This window comes from Podarcis filfolensis (genome assembly GCF_964270895.1).
Source record: "Podarcis filfolensis genome assembly, chromosome: 8".
Taxonomy (NCBI): Eukaryota; Metazoa; Chordata; class Lepidosauria; order Squamata; family Lacertidae; genus Podarcis; species Podarcis filfolensis.
This window is the reverse complement of record NC_139611.1, coordinates 73,641,964-73,662,457: the sequence shown is the minus strand read 5'-3', so window position 1 is coordinate 73,662,457 and position 20,494 is coordinate 73,641,964. Positions and strand designations below refer to the sequence as shown.

Here is a 20,494-nt window from a genome sequence, read left to right as displayed (position 1 = left end):
ATTGGGGGGGGGGGGGAGAGGAGAGGAAGAGATGAGAAGAGTTTCCAGGCCCAATTCAAGGTGCTCACATGGATATTTAAAGTCTTAAATGAGGCCCCAAATATCTGAAAGACTGCCAATAGACCCTTCTGAGTGCTAAAATCACCACATTGGCTACCTGTGGTATGAAATCAGAGACTTCTTTCATTCTAAAGAAGAAACTTTGTGTAGGACAGCTAGTAAAAGGTAAAGGACCCCTGGACAGTTGAGTCCAGTCAAAGGCAACTATGGGGTTGCGGCGCTCATCTCTCTTTCAGGCCAGGAGAGCCAGTGTTTGTCCACAGACAGCTTTCCAGGTCATGTGGCCAGCATGACTAAGCCGCTTCTAGCACAACTGAACACTGTGATGGAAACTAGAGCGCATGGAAACACTGTTTACCTTCCCACTGCAGCGGTACCTATTTATCTACTTGCACTGGTATACTTTTGAACTGCTAGGCTGGCAGGAGCTGGGACAGAGCAACAGGAGCTCACCCCGTCGCAGGGATTTGAACTGCCAATCTTCCATTCAGCAAGCACCAGAGGCTCTGTGGTTTAACCCACAGTGCCACCTGCGTCCCTCAGGACAGCTAGTACATTGCTATTAAAACATGACTTTCATTGTTCCCATGGGAGCTGGGGATTGTTAGGTCTAGGCAGAAAGAGGGGTGTGTGACATCATTGGAAATATCACAAAGGCAGACATGGAAACCACCCAGAATCATGCTTGCTAGATGAGCAGCACAGAGGAAAGGAGACAGTGTTCCTGTGATCTGATGCTGAAGGACAGAACCAACTATAGGGAGAGATGATACTGAGCAATAAGGTACACCCCAATCCACAGACCCAAGAATATGCTACCAAATCATTTTGTATCTTGCATCTGGTCAAGAAGACAGAGTAGGCAAGACTCCGGCAAGCTGCTCCTTTATTCACAAACTTTTTTCCAGCGGCAGTAATGCTTCTGAATACTAGTAGCTGGAAACTGTGGGAGAGGAGAGGGCTCTTGTTCTCGGGTCCTGTTTGAATGTTTCCCTCAGGTATCTGGTTGGCCACTGAGAGAATATTATGCTTGTGTAGATGAGCTAGTGGCCTGATCCAAGAGGTCCTTTTGTGTTTTTAAGTTCCATATAGTTCTTGCCCCTCTGCCTTCCAGTCATCCCCCCCTCCTTCCTCTTTACCCCTTTCTTCTAGGGACAAATGTGTGGAAAATGAACTGGGAAGCACAGGCAGTTGGCATCCTTTTCCAGGAGCGGAGGGTCCAACACTCTGGTGGGGTTTAACAATCAATCCCTCTTCCAGGGAACTCTGAAAACTGTATCTCTGCATGGGGAGGAAAGGGGTTTTCCTAACATCTCTCAACGCGCTTAGCAAACCACAGCTGCTAGGATCCTTTGGAGTAATAATATATACCCCACCCATCCAGCTGGGTTTCCCCAGCCACTCCGGGTGGCTTCCAACAGGATTTGAAAAAAGTAAAAAATAAAAGATCAAACATTAAAAAATTCCCTAAACAGGGCTGCCTTCAGATGTCTTCTAAAATCAGACAGTTGTTTACTTCCTTGACACCTGATGGGAGGGCGTTCCACACGGCGGGTGCCACTACTGAGAAGGCCCTCTGCCTGGAGGAAGCTGTGTCTGTTTAAGGCGACATGATATTGCTTCAAATGTGTAGTGCAGTTAGGGCAGGTGGAACTCTGTTCAGAAGAATCCCAGAGCAGAGCCAACTAATGCTAGTTTTGTCCCCATCGGCTTCCCAAGTTATGTTCTACAAGGGTAAACACTAAAACTAAGGAAGGCCTGGAAACTGACAGATAGTGCTACCTCTCAAGTGGTTCGAAGTAAGAAGGCAGGCATGTGAGGATTTTTTGAGGGCAGACTGAGGTTTCTTGGGCATTTCCCCATTCTTCCAAATGGACCATTCTCTACTGAGGTGGACCAAATAGTCTCATTCCGTATAAGGGAGCTTCCTTTGTCCTTTTGTCTGAATCTGGTCAGGTGATTCTCACAAAATTTCTAGAGAGTTCTCCTGAACAGGAGAGAGTGATAGAACACACATTTCCCACAGAGGACGATTCAGATGATGATGATGATTTCACAGAGTACAGTGGTACTGAGAGTGACAGTGATAGCTCAGAGAGCTCAGTTGTCACAGTCATTGAGAGGAAATCTCACACAATGGATAGACCTTCACAAGTGAAGGATGAACCACTGTTTACTGTTGGAACTGGTTCTCCTAAGAGTCCTGAGGCTGAACCAGTGAGCAGAGAGGATCAGCACCTCATACGCAGGTCTGAGAGAGTTACAAAGGGTGAACCACCCAAAAGGTACTCAGAAGAGTTTGCTAACTTAGCTGTTGCATGTGTTGCTGTTGTACACAACCGGGGACAGGTTGGAGCTGTGTCTAAGTCAGAGACAAAGACACAACAGAGAGCTGCTAGCCAAGGTAATGCAGATGCACTCATTCCTTGGAAACCAGACAACCAGAGAGGTACACTGGGGAAACCAGTGGCGGGTAGTTCCAAGGGTGGAACTGAAACAACAGGGGAGTGTTATGTGTATAACAACTGTTTGTTTTCTTCTCTGGATCACGCTATGCATGCCGCAACACGCATTGATTCTTTTGGGGGAGGATGTTACGAAAAAGGAGCAATGCTGCTGAGTGCTCCAGGTGGCTGGAAAGCCAAACAGGATGTTGATGTTATGGGACTGTACCGTGGGAACAAGGGACAGTCTATTATGTGCACTGAGCACCGGATGTTAGCTCAGAGTGTCACATGACCCTGTACTGGAAGTACATGGGTGGAGTTATTCTCTCTGCTGTGGCTGCTGATGTGAGAGGGTGCAGACATGTTTCCTCTGCACTGCTGAAAGACAGAAATAAAGGCATGTAAATACATTTCTGTCTGTCTCTCTCCCCTCCCTGGGGATGGCAGGGGGGAGTGGTTGTGTTCTTCTCACGTTGAGGAGGATCGGCCGATAGAGACCTCGCCTTGTCTTGCCGGGAGTCGCTGACGGGGGAGGCCAACATGGAATCAAGCCGGGCACCTGGAGAGTGGCCAAGTTCCTCTGACAAGGCTTAATTCAACAATGAGCACCTCCCAAACCACCTTGCAAGTCCAATGGCACAGAGAACACATCTGGTAGGAGCCTATGGAGTGCAGGAGAAGTGCCATTCATCAGGCCAGAGGGCTGATCCTTTAAGAGACTCTAGTTGTTCAAAAGGAGACGTAGCCTAGACGAGGTGGACTGGAGTGTGACTATCCCAAGCCTTATTAGAGTACATTGCTCACTAGGAGGTCTCCATGGTACTGAAACAAGCAACCTGCATTGTTTTATCACCTCCTTCCTGTTACCAGAACAGGACAGTTCCCCACACCTGCTCTGACATATCAATGTGATGTCTTACTATTTTAAGGATGCCTGATGACGCTGGACTCCCCCCTCCCCTTTCTGCAGGTCCTCCTCAAGATCTGCCAGGCAACTTTCCGGGAAAAGACATACTTTACTTTGTGCTGCATCAACCTCACCTTGCTCGTAATTGTCATAGGATCTCCCTTAATGCTATGGCATCATTATGAAGATGCTCAATATTTAATGTTGGGATGGTGGACCATATGTGATCAGTTAGGATGTGATGCCATTTTTGTCATAAATGGTAAGTGGCATGCTTGGTTAATATTGGGGATGGGTGGGGAGTTCCTGGGCCAAATGGGTAATTGTTAATTGATTATCAGGGCTATAAATGGTGCAGTATGCTAAGCTGAAATTATGCTATGTTAGCAACACTATCACCACCACAAAAACAACAACCAACTGAGCAAATTAATGCATGTTTTAAACTGCATACTGTAGTCTGCACATTTCTACTACTTTGCCAAATTTAGGGTCGGACCATTGTAGGTACGAGACACACTGGGATTTTTCTCCCGTCCATCCAGCACTTCAACTAGCAGCAGGGTAACATGTGCCTCCATCATGAGCAAGATCCAGTTGATCTATTTTCTTAGAGATGATTCATGGGGGCTCTGCTACCCAGTAGGCAGAAGTCAAAGAGAGAGAACAGAAAAATGCCACCTGGATAATTCTGGCTCTATAGAGACACCTGGTTACTCCTGTTCTTGATACCAGACTTGAGTATGGTTTTGATCATGAAAATATTTTGAAAGCCACTTGAAAGCCTTTGGGGGCAATACAGGGAAGATTTAAGAATTCTAAATAAGTAAACAGGTGTTATGGGGAGAGCAACTCCCACCAGAGCCACAGCAAGCAGGCAGGGGAGGCCAGATTCATTCCTCTCCATCATGATCCCAACAAAAAACACCTCCATCTCCTCGGAACGAGGTGGAGCTCTCATTGAGCTATTGCTGACAGGTTTATTATTGCTTTTGATTGGTTATCTTTCACTATGCATTTTCTTGTTTGCTGCTTTGCACATTTTATATGGAAAGGCAGAACATCCAGTTAGCAAAGACATTTTGCTCTTAATTGGTGTCCATCCTTTAGCTGGGCTGGCCTTTAGATGTGGCTTTTTTTAGTTGTTGCAGGATGAGTATTTTTAGGTATTATTTAATTTAAAAAAATCTTTTGTGCATTTCAATTTGACATTCACTGCTTTTTTTTAAAAAAATGTAATTCTCTCTGAGACAAGAAGAATTGCTTTACGCGACAGATATTACTCATGAAATAATAAAACACTCGCCAGGGACATATCATTTGGGGGAAAGGCTCAGGACCTCAGCACGACGGTCAAAGCCACTGATCTGAAATGAGCTGTTGGAGGGGTGGCCCAAGACATTTTGGAACCTGAGGCGGTCCCCAAAATGGTGCTCGCCTCAGTCAAACTTGCAAAGATCTACCATTTGCCTGATAATAAATGTTGGAAATGTAAGGAAAAGGAAGGCACATTCTTTCACCTCTGGTGGACGTGCCCGAAGATTAAGGCATTCTGGGAAATGATTTATAATGAACTGAAAAAGGTATTTAAATATACTTTCCCCAAGAAACCAGAGGCCTTTCTCTTGGGTATTGTCGGCCAGGGGGTGCTAAAGACAGATACAACCTTCTTTATGTATGCTACAACAGCAGCTAGAATACTCATCGCAAAGTACTGGAAGACACAGGATCTACCCACACTGGAAGAATGGCAGATGAAGGTGATGGACTATATGAGCCTGGCAGAGATGACGAGCAGAATCCGAGACCAGGGAAGAGAAGCGGCGGAAGAAGAATGGAAAAAGTTTAAGGACTATTTAAAGAAATATTATAAAATTGGAGACAGTTAGAATGATGTTGGACTAAAATAAATGGTTACTATTAGTAATGATTATGACAAAGAGAATAAGGGTGATTAGCATAAATTTATAATAAAATAAGGTAAGATTTCGCTGAAAAACTGTAAGAATTTGGAATACAGAAACGGGAAGTAAGAGGAGGTCGAGGAAGAAAGGTTTAGAAATTGGGTTATGAAGTGGTACGTGTTTTTTGTTTTATTATTGTTGAATGTTTGTTTATGTATGTCTTGTTTCTGTTATATAAAAAATTGTTTAATAAAAATATCTTAAAAAACAAAACAAAACAAAAAAAAACAAAATGGTGCTCGCCTCCCTGCCAGGGAAGAGGGGTGAGGCAAGATCTACATCAGGGGCAAGGTGGGAGGGGATTCTGCTGCCTGAGGCAGTCAGCTCACCTTGTCTCATGGGTGGGTTGGCCCTGTGTATTGGCCCTATGTATTGTAATACTTTCAGTATTACAATGGAGTGATACTGACTGGAACAAATCTCCAAAAATCTAGGAAGGAGGATGCAGAAGATCTTGGACACACAAAATTCTAGTTGGGGCAAAAATGGGGTGAGGAACATGTGGTCTTCCAGAGGCTGCTGGGCTACAGCTCTTATCATTCCTGGTCATTGCCCAGGCTGGCCAGGGCTGGTGGGAATTGCAGTCCAATGACAACCAGAGGGCCACAGGTGAGTCACCAGTGGGTCAATAGCCTGAGTTAGTCTAAGGAAGTTTAATATTTAATAATTGTTTTGTTTTTTTAAAAAATCCTTCCAGGATATATGGAGGCTACTCAGATCCTTTCAATATTAGCTGTCCTTATGAGTTTAATTGCTGTGGTTTCATCACGGGATCTCCTCTCTCGCCTTGCAACCGTGCAGATATGTGAAGCCCTGATTTCTTCTCTGGCTAACTTCAGCACAGGTATGCTTGAAAGCATGTGGCACTGTCTCTGAGACCTCAGAAACCAGAGGGCTGGGGCTAGGGAGAGATGAACACCATTCACTGCAATGTATGCCTCCAGTGCCTCAAATAGCATCTTGCTCCTAACTAACAGAAAAAGAATAAAGCATACTAAATCAGAGGAAATATGCAATTCTGCACCATTGGCATAATATATAGAGGTGGGAGGGGGTCATTTGAATCCTTGATCAGGATCATCTGAGCACAGAATTTCTATTTTTAATGAGACATTAAATAAACCTTGTTGATTTAATTCAGTCAATGTACACATTGGCCGATGTTCTTGGTAATAATGATAAAATACTTTCTTATAATGTTTTTGTTTTATTTATTTATTGCACCTATATCCCACTTTTTTTCTTCCAAGGAGCTCAAGGGGGTGTACATGGTTCTCCCCAATCCTCATTTAATCCCCACAACAACCCTGTGAGGTGGGTTAGGCCGAGAGACAGTGACTGGCCCAAGGGAACCCAGTGAGCTTCATGGCTGAGTAGAGAACTGAACTCTGGTCTCCCAGGTCCCAGTCTGACACTCTAACCACTATACCACACTGGCTGTAAATGTACACAGTGCCTGATGTCCATAGTAATGATAACAGATCAAAGTACAGTGGTACCTTGGGTTAAGTACTTAATTCGTTCTGGAGGTCCATTCTTAACCTGAAACTGTTCTTAACCTGAAGCACCACTTTAGCTAATGGGACCTCCTGCTGCTACTGCACTGCTGGAGCACGATTTCTGTTCTCATCCTGAAGCAAAGTTCTTAACCCGAGGTACTATTTCTGGGCTAGTGGAGTCTGTAACCTGAAGCATATGTAACCTGAAGCATATGTAACCTGAGGTACCACTGTACATTATGACGATTATATTTATATTGTGCTAGCTGCATACCTAGAACATCACAAACAACAAGTAAGACAGGTCTTTACTCCACTGGAATTTAGAATTTAAGACATTGGATGAGGAAACAGCAATGGAAGGTGGGAATGGCGTCTTGGACAGACGTGTGATGATTTTGATTACATGAACTTTGGAGTTGCATGCATATATGAAATCAGGTGTGCAGGTAAAGATGGTGCAGAGCCAACAGAGGATTTGCAAAGCACTGTGAACAGCACCCCACACAGCCCTTTACAAACTCTGACAACCAGCCAGTTGGGTGCTTGAAGAGAGTCCTGCATAGTGCTTTGAAGTCCTGACAACCAGCAGCAACACGGCAGCATGGAATAATGGGCGGGATTGCTTAATGGCAAGGGAGACCTCTGGTCAGCTGAAGATGGTGGAATGTGGGAAGAGTGGAGGAGATGAACAGGGACAGAAAGAGAAACCAGGCTCCAAAGGCAAGGAGGGACACACATCACCCCAACGCTTCTTTCCCTTTGCCTGCAGGGATCATCCTGGTGTGCTCTCTGGTGATTACAGACATGAAGCTTAGAACCGAAGTAGATACAGATGGCACTCGCCTCACACCTTTCTGCGGTTTCTTCCTAGCTTGCTTTGTCTGCATCTTGTGCTTTCTCTTGGGTGAGTACACACAATGGGACCATGGCACAGGTGGGAAGGAATGGGATGTAGGTGAAGCTGGGAGTCTAGGAGAGCTAGTCTACATTCTCACCTGACAAGATCATGAAGGTAGATTTCTCAGGGTGTGCTGACCCCTGGGATTTCCCCAAATGCAAGGGACTCCACATAATTTGTGGGAGTGAGAGACTGAATTTGTGCATTGATGTTGTTCTTTTTCATGTTGTTGTTATTGGAGTGCTAGTCTAGACAAGGACACCATAATGAGACATGGCAAGGTGAAAAGGTATCTTGTTCTGTGAAAGTGCATGCAGATTTTCAGGCAGACTTCCTGAAGAAAAGTTCACAAAACTAATGTGGAAATTGGGGGGGGGCACTTAAGGCTGGGAAATTTAGAAACAGAGAGTATCTGAAACTGACCAGTCCCACATGACACTTGATACAAACAGCATGAAATACATAAAAAGAATAGAGATGAATTTACATATCAAAAGGAAGTTCTTGCTTTACCATCTGCGTCCTCATTGCTATTGAAGATAGAAGGGTTTTGGTTTGCCATGCCATTAATTTAAAGAGTAATATCTATTACACAGAAAGAGGTCAAAGTTCCAAGGGGTCGTCTGCATAGAACTCTCAGTAGGGAAAAGCTCACCTTTCTCTAGGCTCCCTATAGAAACTGCAATATGAATGGAAGTGACTTGTAGATTCTGTTTCCCTGTTTCCACAAGAAGGTGTTCAGTGAGCAGAATGTTACCACGCTGGCCAGTTAGAAGAGCAGAGACTGATGAGCATTAAAGAGGTCCTTGATTTGTTGAAGCTTTCAAAACAAACACATCACTAGCAGTATCATTAATATGGGATAAATAGGTTCCCATAACCTTTTTCAAAGCAAAGGTTGCTTGTTTTTTTCCAGCATTCCTAGGAAAGATGACAGGGACGCGGGTGGCACTGTGGGTTAAACCACAGAGCCTAGGACTTGTTGATCAGAAGGTCGGCGGTTCGAATCCCCGCAACGGGGTGAGCTCCCGTTGCTCAGTCCCTGCTCCTGCCAACCTAGCAGTTTGAAAGCACGTCAAAGTGCAAGTAGATAAATAGGTACCACTCCGGCGGGAAGGTAAACGGCGTTTCCATGTGCTGCTCTGGTTCACCAGAAGCGGCTTAGTCATGCTGGCCACATGAGCTGTACGCCGGCTCCCTCGGCTAATAAAGCGAGATGAGCGCCGCAACCCCAGAGCTGGTCACGACTGGACCTAATGGTCAGGGGTCCCTTTACCTTTATCTTTAGGAAAGATGACACTATGCATAATAGGAACTCATAGCGACCTTATGCTGACTCAGTGCTTTTTCTCCCCTCAGACAGTGACTCTCAGTGGCTACAGACGGGACTTCCCCTCCACCAGTTTTCAGCTGGGGGTTGCTGAATATTTTTGCAGGATTGTTGAGTGTTTGCACACTGAGCTATGACTCACCATGTCAGCATGATAGTGTCCTTTAACACGGGTGGGTTGGCTGAAGTTGTTAGTGCTCACCTGAAACTACTTTGGTGACACTGTCATCTGGGCGTCTTTACTAGTTACAAAAAAATGCACCGTGAAACAGCCAAGTTGCAGGATGATTCGTTATGACCCACTCTTTCCCCCTTTTCCAGGCACACAGAGCCTGCTGCGGCACTTGGGCTTCACTTCAGCAGAGGAGAGGTTGTGTGTGGAAATATCCCCAGAGAAGAGTACACACCACCACACAGAGCTGCAATTGTAGACCATAGTCCATGTCTACAACCACAGATGTTTCCCTATTGGAGTTAAACATGGGGACCTGGAACATGGTTGGATAATGGTTTAGGATGGTCTGCCTTGGCCAACCTGGTGGCCTCCACATCTTCCCGGAACAGCTGATTACTTTACTCTCAATTTTTACCCACATCACTTTTACTCAGCAACATTGAAAAATAAAATAATAAAAACAGTTGACATCTGGACGTTTCTCAGTCAGGGGCAAGACAACAGATGATCACATAATTCTCCAATACCTCATGGCTATTTTTTGTCTCTGTACTAATCAGTGCTACTCAGGGTTATTGATTTTTCAGTCTTGCCTGTTGCCTCATATGTAGGCAGGGATTGAGTTGGCATCTCCAGGCTGCTCCCCCAACCATGCCTGCTTCATTCCACCAGTCCCATCCATGTTTGCACCCGGTTTTGCTGGATGTAGTGATGTCTCATGGCCAGGACAGCCCCCAACTACCTCCCAACAGAAGGAATGTAAGAACCTGCCCATTCCAGTTATCTCAGTTTCCTCGTATTTCCAAGTTTATAGCCAGTATGGCTTAGTGGTTGGAGTCTTCAACTAAGACCTGAAAGTTCATAATCCTCACTCAGCTATGAAGCTCGCTGAGCGACATTGAGCCAGTCGCTGCCTCTAAGTCTGACCTACCTTACAGGGTTGTTGCAGAGATTAAATGAGGAGAGGGAGAGCTATGTATGCCACCTTGGAGAAAACGTTGGGGATGTAAACACAATAAATAAACAAATGAAAATTTCAGCTCTCCACACTTCTGCAGCAATTGGCACACACACACCCCCGTTTTGTCATTGTTGTTATTTTTAAAAGCCCTTATGTCAATCACCATTTTAGTGTGAATTTCTCCCGAGGAACAAAAGAGGATTTCTCCTAATGAAAGGCAGCTGCTCTGGTCTCTCTCCTCGAGACTCTATTCCTGGACAGAGGGAAGATTCCATGGCAGTTGGAAGCCAAGACTCTTGGAAGCTGGGCGGCCATTTTGTTGTTAGGGTCAGGACAAGAGAGGAGTGCAAACAAAGAGGAGCGTAGAGAGCATGGCTGGAATGGGAGATAGTTGAAGCTTTCTTTTTTCAGGCTCAATTGTGGTGAAACCAAAAGCAAGAGTGTGTTGGGGGGGGGGTCTTTGTGCTTCCGCTCCTCCACTTACTGCAGTCCTGAGCCACAGGACATTTCCAGGATAACAAGAACCCTAGCAATATTAATGACAGCTTATACAGCATCTCTGCCCCACCTGGAAAGCAACATAATGGGTTATCAGAGAGACCTTGTAAGTGCATTTGCCTGAACATATTCACAGCCTCTTTGCGATCACGAAACCTGCCTTGCCAGGGAGTGAAATGGGCATTTCTGGCATAAACAAAGGCATTGGGTTGTGGGCTGTGGGCTGAAGATGCGAGATTGAAATTCTTGGGTAAAATTGCTTTCTATTTTAGAGCAGAGTTAAGAGCTTGGAAGCCGGATGTAGCCATCACCCTTTTTGTGTGTGTTTTATGTCTAATACACACACCGCTTTAAAAATATAAAATAAAACACACTCCCATTGTTAAAGGGGGAAGAAAGGTTCTTTACTCACTGCTTATTCTTACTTACAATGATGGCTTGGGATTCTAAACCTGCACGAAGGTAACTAGTTTCTCATGGCTGCTTCATGCAGGAGAGAGGAAGGGCCAGAGTTTGGTGGGGAACCACAAAGTGCATTTCCCCCCTACTTGTTACACTCAACCCCTTCCTCTGTTGACTAGAGGCATGTAAGGTTGCTTATAACCAGGGCTTTTTTCAGCTGGAACTCGCCAGAACTCAGTTCCAGCACCTCTCAGGTGGGCACCACTGTCCTTATAACGAGGCATTTGCAGTGAGTTCCAGCACCTCTTTTTCTAGAAAATCAGCACTAGTTATAACCCTGGTCACAGAGTGGGAGTGTGTTTTGAGGATGTGTTAGACTAGTAAGTTTGATGCGCATATGACCTGCCTACATTGAAAATATTTTTCAGCCTTTACTTTATGTGTGTGCAGTAGTGAGAAGGGGGAGAAATCCCTAAGGGGAAACAATCGATCATCTAAGATATTTGGAAGAGCAGGGGGAGAACCCTTCTAGGTCCCTTTTGAAAGAAGCATGAAGAGAAAACCATGGAACAGGGAGTGGATTTGACATGGAAGCTGACAAAACAGAAGAGGTAAGATTGCCAAGGCAGTGGGTTCCTGTTTACAGGTCACCTCAGTAAAGAAATGGCTGGAAGGGGCCTTGAATCTCACAGCACTTCTTGTGACAGCCTTCAGATATATACTGTATTTTTCGCTCCATAAGGCGCACCGGACCATAAGGCGCACCTAGTTTTTAGAGGGGGAAATCAAGAAAAAAAATCCTGTCCGCTTCTCCCAGAGCTTCTGGGGAAGCCCGGGTCCCCCCCCCCCCAGCCCCAAAGAGCAAAGAAGCCAAGACAGCGAGTGGGATGGATCCCACTCGCTGTCTTGGCCTCCTCTTTAGCCACGCGCAACCTCTCCAGCCGGGAGAGGCTGCACGCGGCTAAAGAAGCCATAGCCCCACCTGCCGCAAAAGCCCACAGGAGCCGCGAACTGTTTAAGGAGTGCGCGGCTCCTGCGGGCTTTTTTCCGAGAAGGGAGAAGGGACTGACTGGCCGCGTCAGTCCCTTCTCCCTCCTGGAGAAAAGCCTGCAAGTGCCGCGTGGAGCTTGTGTGCAGCTCTTGGGGCTTTTCCTGCCTGCCTCCCCCCTGCATTCGCTCCATAAGATGCACACACATGTCCCCTTACTTTTTAGGAGGGAAAAAGTGCGTCTTATGGAGCGAAAAATACGGTATATATATATATATATATATATATATATATATATATATATATATAATTTATTATTGAATTTATATACTGCCCTATACCCAGAGGTCTCAGGGTATCGTCTTTAAAGATGGCCATCACATCACTTCTCAGTCTTCTCAAGGCTAAGCATGTCCAAGTCCTTCAAACGTTCCTCATTGAAGGCTTGTTTTCCAGACCCTTCATCATCCTGGTCACCCTCCTCTGCACATGTCGCTCTCCATCACATATGTGGAGTGCTTTGAAGAACCAGTGCCAGTTACTATTCTGATGTTGAGCTTTCCTCTCCCTCCCTCTGCAGTTCTTCAAGCTCCGGCCTGATTTCTACAAAAAACTACACTATGGTGCTGGCTGTGTCAACTTCCTGGTGCTTATAATCATCACCATATCTCCCTACTGGCTGGAGTATTCTGCAGAGGCAAACAATTTTACTATGGGGGTTTGGACTTATTGCTTTCAGAAAAAATGTGGTCTCGTTTCTGCAAGGTCAGGTAAGAGACACGACTTGTGTTCACATCGCTTAGTGTCCTTGGCCAAATGAGTTACAATCGGGGATGTTGCAGTTATACAATCTGCCTAAATTATGCAATGTGGCAATCCAGTGGATTTCATGGCCAAGACAGGATTTGAATCCTGGTCTCCCAGATCCTAGTCCTACACCCTAACCACTACACCACACTGGCACCGGCACCAGCCCTTTCTGAGCCAGGCTTCCTTCTAGAGGAGGGATCGCTGCTGACATTTTATAATATTTGCTATAGCCCAGGTGTCAGTCAAGGCAAATGAGAGGCACCAAAGAAAGGGATATGAGTAACTTTCCAGAATTTGGCCTAACAACTGGTCTGTCTTCCTAGCCAATCAGGCTGTAGGATGTAGTTTTTCAAAAGGATTTGGCTTTTCAGAACTTTAAAGGAAGTGTGTTATCTCACAACTGAGGAATTATCAAACTGCCATTGTGGACTTGAGGTACCCACCTAGATGAGGTAACACAGGTGCTCATCATAAGATCAGCTTCCAGTTAGTGGAAACTGAGCTACTTTCTTAGGGGGAAGCTTTTTACCCATAAAAAGGTAAAGGGACCCCTGACCATTAGGTCCAGTCGTAACCGACTATGGGGTTGCAGCGCTCATCTCGCTTTATTGGCCGAGGGAGCTGGCATACAGCTTCCGGCTCATGTGGCCAGCATGACTAAGCCACTTCTGGTGAACCAGAGCAGTGCACGGAAGCGCCGTTTACTTCCCGCTGGAGCGGTATCTATTTATCTACTTGCACTTTGACGTGCTTTTGAACTGCTAAGTTGGCAGGAGCAGGGACCAAACAACGGGAGCTCACCCCGTCATGGGGATTCAAACCTCCGACCTTCTGATCGGCAAGCCCTAGGCTCTGTGGTTTAACCCACAGCGCCACCCGCGTCCCCTTTTTACCCATAGGTCTGAGCAAAAAGAACTGTCTTTCTAGACAAAAGCCTAAACCGAATGAAAAACAAACAAATTCCTTGACTAGCCTGGCCAATGGCTGGTGTTCTTGTGGAACTGTAAATGCCCAGGTCAGGGCTATGGGGCTTTGTGGAGTTAACCCAGGTATGGCAAACCTTTGGCTTTCCAGATGTTGCTGAACGACAACTTCCACCATCGTGATGGGGAGTTGGGACACCACCAGCAGCTGGAGGACCACAAATTTCCCCATCCTGACATAGTTGTTTCCACACTCCCCGTTTTTAGCCTCACAAGGACCCTGTCAAGGGGACAATGAGAGAGAGCACTGGCCCAAGGTCACTCAATGAGTATTCATGGCTGGGTGGAGACCGCTGCCCAGGTCGTAGTCTGAAACTCTTTTCTCTCAGTAGAGTGACACATTATAGTAAGACAACTTTATATGTACTTGTTATTTTCTCTTTCCTTTAGTATATCTATTTGTTGTACGGGCCCTTTTGATAATAGCCATTGGCTGTGGTTTAACGGCCTTGATCACATCGTGGACTTCTTTTTCTCACTGTTTGAAAGAGAATACTGACAAAGCCATGATGTCGTTTGTGACTAACTTCATTGCAGGTATTATGTATATGCCATACATCTACGAAGGGTGGTAGAGTAACAGGATGCCTTTATATTACAGCCGCAGATTTTATTCATTATTGTTGCATTTGCATCCCACCTTTCCTCCAAAGAGCTCAGACCCTCCAAGTGTCCCTATTATCCAGGGACAGTCCCAGATTTACAGAAGCCGTCTCGGTTTCTGATCTGATCCCAGAATGTCTCACATTTCCTTAGGACATCCTTATTTTCACTGCAGAAATGTTGGAGGGTATGGAGTTATGCAACCCCCCCAAGCCAAGTAGACAAGTAACTCTACAATCTTTAGAAGACATCTGAAGGCGGCCCTGTATAGGGAATATTTTTTAATATTTAACCTTTTATTATGTTTTTATATATATTGGAAGCCACCCAGAATGGCTGGGGCAACCCATTCAGATGAGTAGGGTATAAATAATAACATTATTGTTATTGTTATTATGGAATAGGTTGTCCCTATTTTCATTGGAGAAATGTTGGAGGGTAGGGGAACTCCTAGTTCTCAACTTTTGCATTTAATTATCACGGCAACCCTGTGAGGTAGTTTGGGCTGAGAGACGGTGACCTGATCCAAGGTTACCCAGCGGCCTTCATGGCTGAGGTAGGATTTGAACCCTTGCCTCTCAGGTCCTAGTCGAGCACTCTAATGACTACACCATATTGCGGGGGGCGGGAGGGGTGTGTGCGTGCACACACATACAGTGAGTAAGTGTTTGAGCTTTAAAGACATTTTATTTAGGCTTGGCATTAAACAAAAACAAACCAAAAAATGCCCTGGAGAATCAGTGACGGCGCGGGGGGAAAGGAAAGGAAACCTTACAGTTGATAGAGGACGGTTGAGACCCAGTAAACAACAGGGTAGTAGATGAATAATAGTCACCCATTAAAACCTTCCCTGAACAGGGCTGCCTTCAGATGTCTTCTAAATGTTAGGTAGTTGTTTAGCTCTTTGACATCTGGTGGGAGGGTGTTCCACAGGGTGGGCGCCACTACCGAGAAGGCCCTCTGCCTGGTTCCTTGTAGCTTTGCTTCTTGCAATGAGGGAACCACCAGAAGTCTGCTTCTGTGCTCATTGCAAAAGAGCAGATCCCTCCAGTCTGAGCCAATTTTTGTTTTCAGGAATGGTGACCGAAGAACTATCCCAATAATACTATCTTTTATTGGGGAGGAGGGGAGGTTTCTGGGAACAGAAAGGGGAGAGGTCAGGTGCCATTTCCCATTTCCTCCCTCCTGAAACTTCCCCTATATAATGCATGGAGGGGAATTTAAAGGCTTGTAATGCTCCCAGCATCCCCCAACCTGATGCCCCTCAGGTGTGTTGGACTACGGATCCTATCATTATCTCCCTGACTACTGGCCATGCTGTCTGGGGCTGATGGGAGTTGTAGTCCAATGACATCTGGAGAGCGGGGATAAGCTGTTAGGGGGTCATGAAGGACGCCACAACCCTAATACTCTCTTCTTTGCCTGCAGCAATCTGCATGCTGACTGCTCTAGTGATTATATACACAAAGCTCAGAACTTCAGTAGATGATGCTGTGCTCCTGTCACCCTGCCAGGATTTCTTCCTTGGTTGCTTTGTCTTTGTTCTGTTCTTCGCCTTAGGTAAATATACCCTGGCAGGCCAGAGGGTGTGGAGTGAGATGGTGAACTCAGTAGTCTGGCCCAACAATCTAAAGCAGAGGGATGTCTCATTTAAGCTAGAATCCAGAGCTGTGTAGTCAAGCAATGCCAGGTGGACAGGAATGTCAGGGCAAAATTCTGCAAGCTCCACATGCTAATGTGCACACAAAGTTAAATTGTCCTTAAACGAGGAGGGAGGGCAGAATATTTTCAAAGCATTTGTTGTGGCTTAAAAAAAGACCCACGCCAAAGGATCCCAAATAAATAAGCATTATCAGTGCAAGGGACAGGCTTTGGGATTTCTGCCTTTGGCATACACAGATAGTGTTTAGTCCACATCTGCACTGTACATTTAAAGCACTTGGGAGAAGCAGTTGTGACTTCTCCCAAAGAACCCTGGGAATTGTCGTTTGTTCAGGTTCCCGGGAGGAGACCCCCTGTTCCCCTCACAGAGCTGCAATTCCCAGAATTCCCTGGGCTGAAGGATTGGTTGTTAACCCACTCTGGGGAATTGTAGACAGGGATGATGGGGAGTGGTAGCTCAGCAACAGCTGGAGGGCAAAGGTTTTGCCACACCTGCTTTAAAGGAAGTAGGCAGGTGGTTAAAGGCCTCTACTTTTTCTGTTTCTTTTTCAGCTACAGTCAACCTATGGTGGTACATGCACTTGGTCTCAGCCCAGAAAAAGGCAGCCACCCAAATAACCCCAGCAGAAGAAGCACCATGACAACTGCAGAGCAAATAAAGTTCCCTTGGTCCGTCACACCAGCAGATAGGAGGGTCTTGTAATGAGATATTTGCTGGGCCGTGCCCACCATAATAGGCATTCTGCTCTCTGAAACAAGCTCAACGGTCCTGGAGCCTGTTTGGACAATGCACAGTGCTGATGTTTTGGAGAGGGAAGGGACTCTGGGAGATGCCTGTTTCCGCAACGTCACTTCTGAAAAGCTGTCTTCTGCCCTGCTTGAACTTCCCCAGGGGTGTGGCCTCTTCAGCGATATTTAACAACTAACCATTTCTGCCGAACACAGAACACATCCCTTTCCGTGTCTAGGGCAATTGTCCATGTCTCTCCACATTTTGGGGTATATTACTTGCAAAATTCACAATAAATAAATCCGATTTTTAAATATTTTTTTTAAAAAAACCCTCTCTTGTCAAATGAATGGTGAGGGACTGGGGACCATCTGCTTGACCTGAAGAAGGTCTTGGACACTCTGAAGAGCTGGTGGTGGTTTGGACAAGACTTTTTTTTTAAAAAAGGAATCCTTGCCTCCAATAGTATCTTTAATGTGTGGTTCATTGGTCATCTCACAGGCACTGATCAAGCACAGGCATTCTACTCTGTGGGGCAAATGTTGGGTCCTGGAGTCCAAATGGACAATAGACATTCATAATCTCAGCAGTCATGTCACCACATCAGGACCCATTTGGGATCCTGAAGGGCATTTGTGCAATACCAATATAGTCCTACAGGAACACTTGCAGTATCCCAGCTGCTACTAGGTTATTTTCACATTGCCACTACTGAAAAGCAAATTTGTTTCTTGCTCTGAAACAAAAGATATTTCTTCTGTTTCCAAGATAATACTTATGTCTCCATCTTAGTTCCACATGACACCTATAGCTATAGATAGAGATGAATGCATTTTTCTCAGTCATTCATGGGGCTGCCCCCAGGCATTTTGCTGCCTGAGGCAAAGGGCAAGATGAGATTGGCCTCCTAATCCATGTACAAAAGCTGACTGACAGCTGACTCTTACATCAACACCGGCAACAGGGCAGTGTCCTCCATTGTACCCAAGGGTGCCAGGCAATTTTGAGTCAACATGACTGCTGAGGGATTTCTTTTCTGGAAACCATTATCATGGAGATTAGTGCTAAATTAGTGCTAAACATCTGCTAGATTCCACTAGATCTGGCTTTTATGTTGTGTGAAAGATCACTTAAAATGCAAAAATTAACAGATGATAAGGAAATATTGGGAAAAGGAAAAGAAGCGTCATCTGAGTGTAGCCTTTGGGTTGCACCTGATGCAATGCTAGTTTGGTCATCTTATTTTTTGCTGTCCATTTCATATACCGCATTTTTCACTCTATAGGACGCACCCGACCATAGGATACACCTTGTTTTAGAGGGGGAGAACAAGAAAAAAAATTCTCTCCCACTCTGTACAGCGACCCTTCAGTGAAGCGTCAGGAGAAACGGAGCCCCTTCCATTTCTCCTCCCGCTTAGCTGAAGGGGCACCTACCCTTCAGCGAAAGGAACCTGAAGCCTCTGGAGCACAGCGGGAGCCTAGAAGCCTAGAGAGCGACAGGGGTCGGTGCGCACCAACCCCTCTCGCTCTCCAGGCTTCAGCGAAAGCAACGTGAAGCCTCCGGAATGCAGAGGGAGTGCTCCCTCTGCGCTTTGGAGGCTTCGCGTTGCTATCGCTGAAGCCAAGGAGCCTGCATTCGCTCCATAGGACGCACACACATTTCCCCTTAATTTTTGGAGGGGAAAAAGTGTGTCCTATAGAGTGAAAAATACGGTAGTTTAAAACCAATAGTTTTAAAGCCCACTCCACTTTTGTTGGAACTGTGCATACAAAATTCTGGCTGCGATGGTAGCATACATAAACAATATAACCAACTTTTTAAGGACCATACCTTTCTTTCAACAAGGGGTCCGGCTCCTTGGCTATGTCTGCAAGCCCTGCTTCTCAAGCAGCAATTCAGAGTGGTTTTCAAAAAATCCCAGTTGTTTCGCTGTAGCAGTGAATTTACGGGCCACATATCTGATGTAGTAGAACGTCAGTTGAAGGCAAGTGATTTGGAATTGGTAAAAGGGTGAAATTAGGCCAACTGCTAGGTTTAATTTTGCTCACAGGGTAAGGTTTCTAAGGCATGCACCAAGGATATCTGGTAGCCATATTAATCATATAGTGGGTTGGTTCTAAGCACAATGAGTTTAAATAACCATCATAATCCAAACTCATGCAAACCTTATGATTTTTAATTTCCCAGATTGGACGTTCACATGGAAACTGACATTCCAAGGCTGTGCATCTGAAGACTTGTGTGCCTTTCAAGGAAAACTTTTAAAATATACAATAATTATATCAAAATCATATGAAGCCAAATGCTATGATCCTGAGAACTCCTCAAAGCAGAATGACCATGAAGGGTAGATAGGGGAGAGGAAAAGTCTCCTACTTTTGAATTCCACAGAAGAATATTGGAGCCTAGTAATATTGGATTCTCTGGCCTCCTGGGTTCTCTTTTTTCACAATTGGTGAAATTCATGATCAAAATAAACTGTTCTGGCACATAACATCTGCATTAATATATCTGTATGTTTTATAGGTGTAGAATGTGTGGAGGGAGGAGAATGGGTATTTGATAGTCAATTCAGTTCCATCCAAGTTTTGTTGTTGTTGTTGAAACCATCTTGGTCATTTCAACCAAAAAGCAGATAAAAAATATTCTATGGATACTGCAGAATATGCATAGATGCACAATTAAAGTACAGTGATAACCAATTGATACATATATACCTTAAAATACAGACCTGCCCATTAAGTTTGTATAGTACATTCCCAATCAGACTTTACAGTTCTCTTAGAATGGCAATGGTGCCCACCTGAGAGGTGCCAAAACTGATTTATGGTGAGTTCCAGCTGAAAAAAGCCCTGATCCAGACATTGTTCTCCTGCAGGAGACACATCAATGCAAGAACCAAAAAGCTGCCTATCTCAAAGGATGCTGGCTAGGCAAGCAAATACAAATTCCTGGTTCTGGGAAAACTTGGGGAGTTGCTATCCTGATAAGCAAGCATGGCCCTCTGAGTGTTGGGGGAAGTTTGGAAGTCCCAAAGGGGAGATACCTCTTTGGGGGGGCACTAGGTGGCGCATCGGAAGATGGCTGACAATAACATCTCTCCAACCCACACGAGGTAATTTGGAGGCTATGATGGGGGTAATTAGCCTCCTTAACCCTCCCAGGATGGTGGGGGGGACGGCCCTTGCCTGCTGTGCCCTATACCACCCCCGAATTTGTGGGGGTGGGGGCACTAGGCACAAAGCCCTCCTGTGGGATTTCGGCACTCCTGGACGCCGTCCCTGATTCGCGCTGCTAGTTGCAAGCATCTTTAAAAGAAACAATTTGGACGAGATAAATTGCACTTGCTTCAAGGAAAAAGGGGAGTAAAGACTGCTGATAGAAGAGATCTCTGATAACAAGACAAGAATAAAATATGAGAAGATACGTCAAGATACGGTATGACTTGAGGTGGGAGGGGGAAAAAACCTGCCTTTCATTATGTGATTTAACAAGAATCCCCTCCCCAAATGAGTCAGGAACTAAGGACTTAAGCTGTGGATTTAAGGCTGTGTGGAGATAAACTTTCGAA

At 45.4% G+C, this 20,494-nt stretch overlaps 2 protein-coding genes and 1 long non-coding RNA gene across 6 annotated transcripts in view; 2 read left to right on the top strand and 1 right to left on the bottom strand.

Annotated features, from left to right (window-relative positions):
* The window catches only part of LOC310769055 (uncharacterized protein), a 272,930-nt gene extending 253,501 nt beyond the window's left edge, over positions 1–19,429 (top strand). Inside the window, exons 1-7 of one of the 4 annotated variants that reach the window (XM_083628131.1) lie at positions 10,548–10,848; positions 11,573–11,755; positions 12,713–12,902; positions 14,316–14,462; positions 15,957–16,088; positions 16,743–17,610; positions 19,111–19,429. In XM_083628131.1, coding sequence (XP_083484257.1) covers positions 11,732–11,755; positions 12,713–12,902; positions 14,316–14,462; positions 15,957–16,088; positions 16,743–16,831 — 582 coding nt within the window. In that variant the 5' untranslated portion in view covers positions 10,548–10,848; positions 11,573–11,731 and the 3' untranslated portion in view covers positions 16,832–17,610; positions 19,111–19,429. Of the gene's footprint in view, positions 1–10,547; positions 10,849–11,572; positions 11,756–12,712; positions 12,903–14,315; positions 14,463–15,956; positions 16,089–16,742; positions 17,611–19,110 lie in introns of those variants that run through there. The other 3 variants (XM_083628133.1, XM_083628132.1, XM_083628134.1) reach the window with 3 other exon arrangements.
* On the top strand, positions 692–9,744 carry LOC310769043 (uncharacterized protein). Its single transcript, XM_083628107.1, has 5 exons — positions 692–844; positions 3,478–3,676; positions 6,076–6,222; positions 7,650–7,784; positions 9,430–9,744. The coding sequence occupies exons 1-5, from the start codon at positions 827–829 to the stop codon at positions 9,537–9,539; spliced, it is 609 nt and encodes a 202-aa protein (XP_083484233.1). The 5' UTR covers positions 692–826; the 3' UTR covers positions 9,540–9,744.
* LOC310769222 lies at positions 6,125–7,643 on the bottom strand. The gene is made up of 2 exons (XR_014551543.1): positions 7,122–7,643; positions 6,125–6,877 (listed from the first exon to the last, which is right to left on the bottom strand). It is a non-coding gene; the product is annotated as an uncharacterized lncRNA (long non-coding RNA).
* Positions 19,430–20,494: the final 1,065 nt, after the last annotated feature.